The 11,725-nt window shown below is 35.5% G+C and overlaps 1 protein-coding gene across 1 annotated transcript; it reads left to right on the forward strand.

Moving 5' to 3' along the window:
• The first annotated feature begins 1,794 nt into the window (after positions 1 to 1,794).
• Positions 1,795 to 3,912, forward strand: LOC127104059 (uncharacterized). The gene is made up of 4 exons (XM_051041278.1): positions 1,795 to 1,858; positions 2,071 to 2,930; positions 3,324 to 3,485; positions 3,835 to 3,912. The coding sequence occupies exons 1-4, from the start codon at positions 1,795 to 1,797 to the stop codon at positions 3,910 to 3,912; spliced, it is 1,164 nt and encodes a 387-aa protein (XP_050897235.1).
• The last annotated feature ends 7,813 nt before the right edge of the window (positions 3,913 to 11,725 follow it).

Below are 11,725 nucleotides of genomic sequence, written 5' to 3' on the forward strand. Positions count from 1 at the left end.
TAACTGATGAGTTCAGGATTAATATTATGCAAGATGAACTTGTCCAATTCAAAAGAAATGAGGTTTAGGATTTGGTACCAAGACCTGAAGGGACAAATGTTATTGGTACTAAATGGATGTATAAGAACAAGTCAGATGAACAAGGTGTTATTACCACAAACATTTGATCAAGGATACACTCAAATGGAAGGAGTGGACTTTAATGAAACATTTTCTTTTGTGGCTCGCTTGGAATCTATCAGATTGTTACTAGGAGTGACATGTCTTTTAAAGTTCAAGTTGTTCCAAATGGATGCAAAAAGTGACTTTTTAAATGGATATTTAAATGAAGAAGTGTATGTTGAACACCCAAAAGGATTTATTATTATATGGTTTAAAACAAGCTCCAAGAGCTTGGTATGAAAGGTTGGCTGAGTTTCTCATTAACCATGGATATAGAAAGGGTGGAATTGATAAGACTGTCTTAGAAGGATGGAAAACTTATGATAGCTCTGATCTATAAGGATGATATTGTATTTGGAGGGATGTCAGATGAGATGGTCCAACATTTTGTCAAGCAAATGCAATCTGAGTTTGAAATGAGTTTGGTAGGTGAATTAACTTACTTCCTTGGACTCCAGGTCAAATAGATGGAACACTCCATCTTTCTTTGTCAAACTAAATATGCAAAGATTATTGTAAGAAATTTGGATTGGAGAATGCTAGTAACAAAAGAACTCCTTCTCCTACACACCTGAAGTTATCTAAAGATGAAAAGGGCATTGGTGTTGATCAGAGTTTATATAGAAGCATGATTGGTAGTCTTCTATACCTTACAACAAGCAGACCAAATATAACTTTTGTTGTTGGATTTTGTGCTAGATAGCAAGCAGAACCCAAAGTGAGTCAGATCAATCAAGTAAAAAGGATTTTGAAGCATGTGAATGGTACATGTGATTATGGAATGTTATATTCTCATGATTCAAATTCCATGTTAGTGGTGTATTATGATGTTGATTAGGCTGGTAGTGCTGATGATAGGAAGAGTACCTCTGGAGGATGTTTCTTTTTGGGAAACAATTTGATTTCATGGTTCATCAATAAATATAATTATGTATCCATATCTACTGCTAAAGTTGAGTACATAGCAGCAGGTAGCAACTGCACTCAACCAATATGGATGAAACAAATGTTGACTGAATATAATGCCACACAAGATGTCATGATATTCTTATGTGACAACTTGAGTGCTATTAATATATCCAAAAATCCTATTCAACATAGTAGGGCTAAACACATTGACATCAGGCATCATTTTATTAGAGAACTTGTTGAAGACAAAGTTATAACACTTGAGCATGTTAGCACTGAAAATCAGCTTGCTGACATTTTTACCAAAGCCTTGGATGCAGTTCAGTTTGAAAAATTAAGAGGAAAACTTGGTATTTGTGTTTATGAGGACTTATAGAAATTATAACTATTTATGTGTGTCAAACAATTTTTTCACTTTCATCATTCCACACGACACACTTGTTTAAGCCCATTACTCCACTGTGTATCTTTTTGGATGAAAACACGCTACCCGTTTCGTTCAAACATTTCATTCCTCTCCATAAATATGTGTTCACCTTCTCTCATGTGTCTTTCCCCAATCCGTTTGTGTCAAGTGTTAGCAAAGATGTCGAAACAATCTTCACCCAAGCCCATGCATATCTCAACTGAATACATTGGGTCATCTTATCCAACTATTAGGGCAGATGAACCAATACAAATGACCAATCTGTCTGATCTTGTCTCGGATGTTAACCCTTATCCATGATTCCTACACCCACTCAGAATAAAGCAAAGCCACATGTTTCAAAGAATGTCAAGACTTCTGGTAAGTCTTCTGTTTCTGAGCCGTTAATTCCTAGTGAAGATAAGACTATTTTTGAAGAGGGCTATCAGTTTAAATGTTATGAGATGAGAAACCCTACAAAGCATACTGGTGTCGCTGAGAATCAAACTGAATTGGAAAGGATTGCCATTGATAAGGACCTTCAGAAGTTTGTTACCTCTGTGTTGAACAAAGTGGATTCATATGTTTTCCAGATGTTCAAACATATTTGGCAAAAGAAACTAGCACTGATGGTGATTTTAGTGAAAAAGATGATGAATGTGTCCCTGAGCAAGCTGCTCATGAAAGAAGGAGTAAGAAGAAGGTTGATTATGTTATCAATGTTGATAACCTAACATATGATGAGGAACCTCTTACCAACATCTTTGATCCTGGAATAGCCAAGAGATTTCAGAGAAGAAAAGGAAAGGTTGTGATGTTTGAAGATTATCCTTCTAAAGAGATAAAAAGGAAATATGGTGGTATGAAAAGCACTCCCTCTAGAAGTTCCAAAGGAAAATATCTTGTTGGTCCTGCTAGATCATGGAGTAAAGTTGATATTCCTACGAGGAATAGGAAAGTTGTTTCTTCAAGTGATTATATGTTTGAGTTCGAAGAGGATGTCCAGGACACCATTCCTGTAAGAAGATATGCTCCAAAGAATCCATATGTTGTTGTGCCCGAGGCTCCACTAGAAAATATGTCTTTACATTATGTGAAGAATGATGAAAGATGGAAGTATGTTATTCAAAGGAGGATATCTTTGGAGAGGGAATTGGATAAGGATGCCCTAAAATGTAAGGAGGTTATGGAGCTTATAGAGGCTACTGGTTTGATGAAGAATGTCACAACATTTGGTCTTTGCTATGAAGGTCTTGTAAAGAAGTTTGTGGTGACGATTCCTGATGGGTTTTTTGATATGAAGAGAGAAGACTATAGAAAGGTGTATGTTAGAGTAAATGTCGTGACATTTTCTCTTGCTATAATCAACAAACTCCTGGGAAGGATTGAAGAACCTCAGGCTGAGATAGAGGTTACAAATGAGCAAGTGTGCAAGGAGATAATTGACAAACAGGTGAAACATTGGTCAAATAGATGAAATTTGTCAGCTGGGAAGATGAGTGTTGAGTATGCAATCCTTCATAGGATTAGGTCTGTGAACTGGGTGCCTACAAATCATATTTCAACCATCTCTACTAGACTCGGGAAGTTTATATATACTATTGGAAGAAGAAGAGCTTTTGATTTTGGGAAGTACATTTTTGAACGAGTTATGAAGCAGGCCTTCTCAACTGTTGTGAAGATGCTTATCTGCTTTCCCTCACTCATTTGTGGGATAATCCTGACCCAACATCTTGGAATATTATTGCCTATTGATAGTGGGAACAAAAGGGAATCTCATTTATCCTTCCATTACAAACTGTTTCCTGGAACACATGTTCCAGATATTGTCATGACATCTTCTCAGGTACTTGGCCCTACCACTTCCAAGGGGAGCGCTATTACTCAGCTGAAGGAGACATGTAAAGAATTAGATGATTACATCTGGTCTATCACTACTACAAAGATAAAGCTTGAAAAAATGATCAAGGATTTGATGGATGAAGAGGAAAAGGAAGTTAAACATTTGGTGATGACCATGTTAGAGCCGATGTAGAGGACTCTGCTGGTGGCAATGATGTTGAGCATGATGAAGATAAAGAAGCCCGAGGAGAGGAGTATTCTACTACATACTCAGATAGTCAAAAATATATCTGATTGTAGTGTTTTTTTCTGTTTTGGTTTTGGTTTGTGGTCTCTGACCGGGATTTCAAGCACCCTTGTGTGCACTTTTTTTTGTCCTACTTAACTTTATGTGCTAATGTGCTTATGTGGTTCCTACGTTTTGGTTAGTTTCTTACCTTTTTCATATTATGGCTAAAAAGTGGGATTAATGTCTATGTTCTCTAACCACTAACCAATATTCTTGTTTTATGCAGAATATTCTACAGACTTTTAGCAACTGCCTTGCTGCATTTTCGAAGCCCAAATCTAGTCCAAACTATGTTTGTAAATAGAATGCCACAAACCTAATTGAAGGGAAATAAATGCTTGACTGAGTTTTTAGGGTTTGGGTGTTCATGTTAATTGTGAGCCTCTCTAATATCATCTTGGAATAAGAGTAGGATTCTCTTTATATAGTTGTAAGTTCTGTCAATCACTCTTAAGCTTTTAATCATTGAGTGATTATGTGACATTGTAGTGTAACTTCTGAAACTTTCAAAATAATATTGCTTCATCACTATTGTGATTGAAAAGGAAGTAAGAGGGGTATCATACCTAGGTGAGTCTTAGGTAGAAGTTAAGCACGAGTAGTAATTAGGGATTAGATTGTAAATTGGAGATAGTTTGCTAAAGGTCTACAAACTGATACTATTTAGTGGATTTCCTCCCTGGCTTGGTAGCTCTCAGATGTAGGTGTAGTTTACACCAAACTGGATTAACAACTATGTGTGTTATGTTATTTTTAGTACTCTTAACTGTATGTTATATAATCATTATGTTTTGATCATATATCAGTATCTCGACATCGCTTAGGACATTTGATATTTGCATACCAGAATTTCACCATTGATCATGAACCTAACTATGTTAGAAGAGTCCATGGGTTGTGTACTTGGACAACAAGATCAAACTGGTAGAAAGGAGCATTCCATCTACTATCTGAGCAAGAAATTTATAGATTATGAGTCTCGATAATCCATGCTTGAGCAGACTTGTTGTGCTTTAGCCTGGGCTGACAAACGTCTACGCCATTATATGATTAATCATACCACTTGGTTGATATCTAAAATATATTCAATCAAGTATATTTTTGAAAAGCCTGCTTTGATTGGGAGGATTGCTCGTTGGAAGATGCTATTATTTGAATATGATATTGAGTACCATACTTAGAAGGCAATTAAAGGAAGTATTCTTGCAGATGATTTGGCTCACCTACCAATCGATGATTATTAATCCATTAGGTTTGACTTCCTTGATGAAGATGTTATGTACTTAAAAGCTAAAGATAATGATAAATCATTGCCTAAAGAAGGACCAGAGCCTGGATCTCGATGGGGTTTAGTGTTTGATGGATCTGTTAATGCTTATGGTAATGGAATTGGGGCAAACATCATTCCTTCGCAGGGTTCTCATATCCCTTTCACTACAATATTGATGTTTGATTGTACGGACAACATGGCAGAATATGAAGCTTGTATCATGGGTCTTGAAGAAGCGATTAATTTTAGAATTAAGATCCTTGATATATATGGAGATTCATACCATGTGGTTAATCAGATTAAAGGAGAATGGCGGATTCAAGGAGGGTAGTTGACTTTCTTCAACAAAGTTGAGTTTCATCATATACCTCGTGAAAAGAATCAGATGGCGGATGCTTTGGCTACTTTGTCTTTTATGTTTAAAGTAAATCGTTAGAATGACGCGCCTCAGATCAGAATTATGCGCCTTGATAGGTCTGCTCATGTGTTTGCAGCAGAAAAAGTCACATATGATAAGCCTTTATATCATGATATCAAATGTTTCCTCCAAAGTCATAAGTACTCGCTTGGGGAATATAGCAAAGATAAGAACACTTTGAGAAGGTTGGCTGGTAATTTCTTTCTGAATGAATATGTATTGTACAAGAGAAACTTTGACATGGTCTTGCTCAGATGTCTGGATAGAAACGAAAAAGACATTTTAATGCAAGAAGTCCGTGAAGGATCCTTTGGTAATCATGCCAATGGACATGCAATGGCTAAAAAGATGTTAAGGGCATGCTATTATTGGCTGAAAATGGAATCTAATTGCTGTAAATATAAGAAGAAGTGCCATAAATGTCAAATTCATGCTGATAAGATTCATGTGCCTCCAACTCTTCTCAATATTATTTCATCCCCATAGCCTTTATCTATGTGGGTAATTGACATGATTGGTATGATTGAACCCAAAGCTTCAAAGAGACATCATTTCAATTTGGTGGCTATTGATTACTTCACCAAGTGGGTTGAAGCAACATCTTATGCTAATGTGACCAAGCAGGTTGTGGTCAGATTTATTAAGAATCAAATTATTTGTCGATATGGTGTACCAAGTAAGATCATTATAGATAATGGGTCGAACTTTAATAATAAGATGATGAAAGAGCTTTGTGACGACTTCAATATTGAACATCATAACTATTCTCCTTACATACCTAAGAAGATTATGAAACATGAATGGGGTTGTTAAAACTACAAATAAGAAGATTAAGAAGATTATCTAGAAAATGGTTGTGACATATAAGGATTTTACATTTATGCCACTTCAACAGGGGAAACCCCTTTCTCTCTTGCGTATGGCATGGAAGCAGTGCTCCCCATAGCGGTTGAGATCCCATTAATGAGAGTCTTGATGGAAGCCAAATTTTCTGAGGCTGAATGGTACCAAAAAAGATATGATCAACTGAATTTGATTGAAGAGGAGAGGATGACAACTTTGTGTCATGGCCAATTATATCAAAAAAGAATGAAAAATCATTTGACAAGAAGGTTCGACCTCACGTATTCAGAGAAGGATACCTTGTGCTCAAAAAGATATTGTCTTTCAACACTGATTCTAGGGGCAAGTGGACTTCTAATTATGAAGGCCCGTATGTTGTTAAGAGAGTTTTCTCTAGCGGTGAAATGACTATTATGCCTATGGATGGTGAGGAGCTACCTAGTCATGTGAATGTTGATGTAGTAAAGAAATACTTCGCCTAGTAAAATAAAAAGAACAGGTCGCTAAGTTGAAAACCCAAGAAGGCGCTTAGGAAAAAATGAGCGTCTCGGTAGATTGAAAACCCGGAAGGGAGGTCCTGGAAACAATTAGAGACATAAACATAAAGTATTCATCCTGATAGATTGAATACCTGGGAGAGCAATCTAGGAAAAACTCAGGGTTCATGGCAAGTAACTGCATCAGGCCAGATCTGATCATTCAAAGCAACAATGCTTATCTAAGATTCTCATTCAATCACCCTCGACCGAAGTTCTAAGCATAGCAGAATTCAAAGTTTTTAGGGAGAATAGTAGTCATTGTATTTCAATATAGCCTTTTTCCATGTACTTACCATTTTTCAACTTTGTAATGATCCATGGAGTCACTCCATTTGCAGACTACCATTCTATCAATAAAATTTTAGCCTTTTGCCCATTTGTTTGTTGTTCTTATCTTGTTTCAGTTTATGAACTTTTATTTATTTTTAATAATAATTTTTTAAACAAAAGATATATAAACAATCATGTTTTTGAAATTTACAAAAATATTTTCCTCGATTTGTGAATATAAAAGAGGAATGTCAACAATGACCTCAAGGATGGTAAGATCTTGAAGACGGAGCTTAGTGTTCTCCTAAGGCAGGATTTTCCTTATGAATGTATCCAGACTCATCATTTCCCACAACAGAGATTACAAGAATGGTAGATTCCCAGTGAAGTCGCCAACAGGTCTTCATAGTAGAGTATGTTCGGATGTTTCTTATCCCCGACAAACCTTTCCCTCCCTCGGAACGGAGTTCAGGCTTTTAGAAGATTAAACTTTGGGTCTCCAAGAAATATATTTTTTCTCTCTCCAGAAGGATTCAATCGTTGTATCAAGATTTAGCTCCTTTTATGGCTTATGATCATTTATTGCATGGTTTTCTTCAACCGAATCCCTAGCAAGATCTCTAGTAACATCTCCACCTTGTTGAGATTAACCGAGTATTTGGTTGTACTGTTTTATCGATCTAACCCTTTTGTGCCTATTTTTTCAGCATATTCATACATATATGCATATAATCAAGGTGTTTATTTGTGCATCTTGCATTTCTTGATGCATTCCCCGCTCTCCCGTGTTTCTCTCCACCACAGAGTGTGTGCGTTCTCTCCAATAGAGTCTCAACATTAAGCAGAAAGTGCTTATCCTTTCTAATTCCCTACGAATTTTGATCCTCGTGGAAGGTTTTGTTTCAGTTTTCCTTCCCAATTCATTATCGGATGGAATTAATCCCCAATTGAGTATATTTCCTCATTGGATTGAGTCTTCTTTGGCTGTTTCTCTCCAGTTTATTCCTGGATTGAACTTTGGTCCCTGGAGCTTATTACCTTTTTTAAACTATCACTTGGCTGATAGTTATGTAATAATTTCTCTTACCTTTGGTTGGTTACCTTGTAAAGTTAACACTTGGCTGGTAGTTAGTAATCTTTCCTTTCGTGATTATTACCTTTGTTAAGATATCACTTGTCTGATAGTTAGGTAATAATTTCCCTTACATTTGGTTGGTTACCTTGATAAGCTATCACTTGAATGATAGTTGGTAATCTTTCCTTTTAGGCTTATTACCTTGGTTAAACTATCACTTGGCTGATAGTTAGGTAATAATTTCTCTTACTTTTGGTTGGTTACCTTGTTAAGCCATCACTTGGATGGTAGTTGGTAATCTTTCCTTTTGGGCTTATTACCTTTGTTAAGTTATCACTTTGCTGATAGTTAGGTAATAATTGATTTTTTTGCCTTTGTTTTGTTACCTTGTTAAGCTATCACTTGGTTGGTAGTTGCTAATCTTACCTTTTGGGATTATTACCTTTGTTAAGCTATCACTTGGCTGATAGCTGGAAATAATTTCTTTTTACCTTTGGTTGGTTACTCGTTAAGCTATCACTTGATTGATAGTTGATAATCTTTCCTTTTAGCGCTTATTACCTTTGTTAAGCTATCACTTGATTGATAGTTATCTAATATTTCTTTTTTACCTTTGGTTGGTTACCTTGTTAAGCTATCACTTGGCTCATAGTTGGTAATCTTTCGTTTAGGGCTTATTACCTTTGTTAAGCTATCACTTGGCTGATAGTTAGGTAATAATTTTTATTACCTTTGGTTGGTTACCTTGTTAAGCTATCACTTGGCTTGTAGTTGGTAATCTTTCCTTTTGGGCTTATTACCTTTGTTAAGTTATCACTTGGCTGATAGTTATGTAATCATTTCTTTTTTACTTTTGGTCGGCTACCTTGTTAAGCTATCACTTGGCTAGTATTTGGTAATCTTTCCTCTTGGTCTTATTATCTTTGTTAAGCTATCACTTGACTAATAGTTAGGTAGTATTTCTCTTACCTTTTGTTGGTTACCTTGTTAAGCTATCAATTGATTGGCAGTTGGTAATCTTTCCTTTCGTGATTATTACCTTTGTTAAGATATCACTTGTTTGATAGTTAGGTAATAATTTCCCTTACATTTGGTTGGTTACCTTGATAAGCTATCACTTGAATGATAGTTGGTAATCTTTCCTTTTAGGCTTATTACCTTGGTTAAACTATCACTTGGCTGATAGTTAGGTAATAATTTCTCTTACTTTTGGTTGGTTACCTTGTTAAGCCATCACTTGGATGGTGGTTGGTAATCTTTCCTTTTGGGCTTATTACCTTTGTTAAGTTATCACTTTGCTGATAGTTAGGTAATAATTGATTTTTTTGCCTTTGTTTTGTTACCTTGTTAAGCTATCACTTGGTTGGTAGTTGCTAATCTTACCTTTTGGGATTATTACCTTTGTTAAGCTATCACTTGGCTGATAGCTGGAAATAATTTCTTTTTACCTTTGGTTGGTTACTCGTTAAGCTATCACTTGATTGATAGTTGATAATCTTTCCTTTTAGCGCTTATTACCTTTGTTAAGCTATCACTTGATTGATAGTTATCTAATATTTCTTTTTTACCTTTGGTTGGTTACCTTGTTAAGCTATCACTTGGCTCATAGTTGGTAATCTTTCGTTTTGGGCTTATTACCTTTGTTAAGCTATCACTTGGCTGATAGTTAGGTAATAATTTTTATTACCTTTGGTTGGTTACCTTGTTAAGCTATCACTTGGCGTGTAGTTGGTAATCTTTCCTTTTGGGCTTATTACCTTTGTTAAGTTATCACTTGGCTGATAGTTATGTAATCATTTCTTTTTTACTTTTGGTCGGCTACCTTGTTAAGCTATCACTTGGCTAGTATTTGGTTATCTTTCCTCTTGGTCTTATTATCTTTGTTAAGCTATCACTTGACTAATAGTTAGGTAGTATTTCTCTTACCTTTTGTTGGTTACCTTGTTAAGCTATCAATTGATTGGAAGTTGGTAATCTTTCCTTTCGGGATTATTACCTTTGTTAAGATCTCACTTGTCCGATAGTTAGGTAATAATTTCCCTTACATTTGGTTTGTTACCTTGATAAGCTATCACTTGGATGGTAGTTGGTAATCTTTCCTTTTAGGCTTATTACCTTGGTTAAGCTATCACTTGGCTGATAGTTAGGTAATAATTTCTCTTACTTTTGGTTGGTTACCTTGTTAAGCCATCACTTGGATGGTAGTTGGTAATCTTTCCTTTTGGGATTATTACCTTTGTTAATTTATCACTTTGCTGATAGTTAGGTAATAATTGATTTTTTTGCCTTTGTTTTGTTACCTTGTTAAGCTATCACTTGGTTGGTAGTTGCTAATCTTACCTTTCGGGATTATTACCTTTGTCAAGCTATCACTTGGCTGATAGCTGGAAATAATTTCTTTTTACCTTTGGTTGGTTACTCGTTAAGCTATCACTTGATTGATAGTTGATAATCTTTCCTTTTAGCGCTTATTACCTTTGTTAAGCTATCACTTGATTGATAGTTATCTAATATTTCTTTTTTACCTTTGGTTGGTTACCTTGTTAAGCTATCACTTGGCTCATAGTTGGTAATCTTTCGTTTTGGGCTTATTACCTTTGTTAAGCTATCACTTGGCTGATAGTTAGGTAATAATTTTTATTACCTTTGGTTGGTTACCTTGTTAAGCTATCACTTGGCTTGTAGTTGGTAATCTTTCCTTTTGGGCTTATTACCTTTGTTAAGTTATCACTTGGCTGATAGTTATGTAATCATTTCTTTTTTACTTTTGGTCGGCTACCTTGTTAAGCTATCACTTGGCTAGTATTTGGTAATCTTTCCTCTTGGTCTTATTATCTGTGTTAAGCTATCACTTGACTAATAGTTAGGTAGTATTTCTCTTACCTTTTGTTGGTTACCTTGTTAAGCTATCAATTGATTGGCAGTCGGTAATCTTTCCTTTCGTGATTGTTACCTTTGTTAAGATATCACTTGTCTGATAGTTAGGTAATAATTTCCCTTACATTTGGTTGGTTACCTTGATAAGCTATCACTTGAATGATAGTTGGTAATCTTTCCTTTTAGGCTTATTACCTTGGTTAAACTATCACTTGGCTGATAGCTAGGTAATAATTTCTCTTACTTTTGGTTGGTTACCTTGTTAAGCCATCACTTGGATGGTAGTTGGTAATCTTTCTTTTTGGGCTTATTACCTTTGTTAAGTTATCACTTTGCTGATAGTTAGGTAATAATTGATTTTTTTGCCTTTGTTTTGTTACCTTGTTAAGCTATCACTTGGTTGGTAGTTGCTAATCTTACCTTTTGGGATTATTACCTTTGTTAAGCTATCACTTGGCTGATAGCTGGAAATAATTTCTTTTTACCTTTGGTTGGTTACTCGTTAAGCTATCACTTGATTGATAGTTGATAATCTTTCCTTTTAGCGCTTATTACCTTTGTTAAGATATCACTTGATTGATAGTTATCTAATATTTCTTTTTTACCTTTGGTTGGTTACCTTGTTAAGCTATCACTTGGCTCATAGTTGGTAATCTTTCGTTTTGGGCTTATTACCTTTGTTAAGCTATCACTTGGCTGATAGTTAGGTAATAATTTTTATTACCTTTGGTTGGTTACCTTGTTAAGCTATCACTTGGCTTGTAGTTGGTAATCTTTCCTTTTGGGCTTATTACCTTTGTTAAGTTATCACTTGGCTGATAGTTA

The sequence above is a fragment of the Lathyrus oleraceus genome, chromosome 1 (assembly GCF_024323335.1).
Source record: "Lathyrus oleraceus cultivar Zhongwan6 chromosome 1, CAAS_Psat_ZW6_1.0, whole genome shotgun sequence".
Lineage (NCBI taxonomy): Eukaryota > Viridiplantae > Streptophyta > Magnoliopsida > Fabales > Fabaceae > Lathyrus > Lathyrus oleraceus.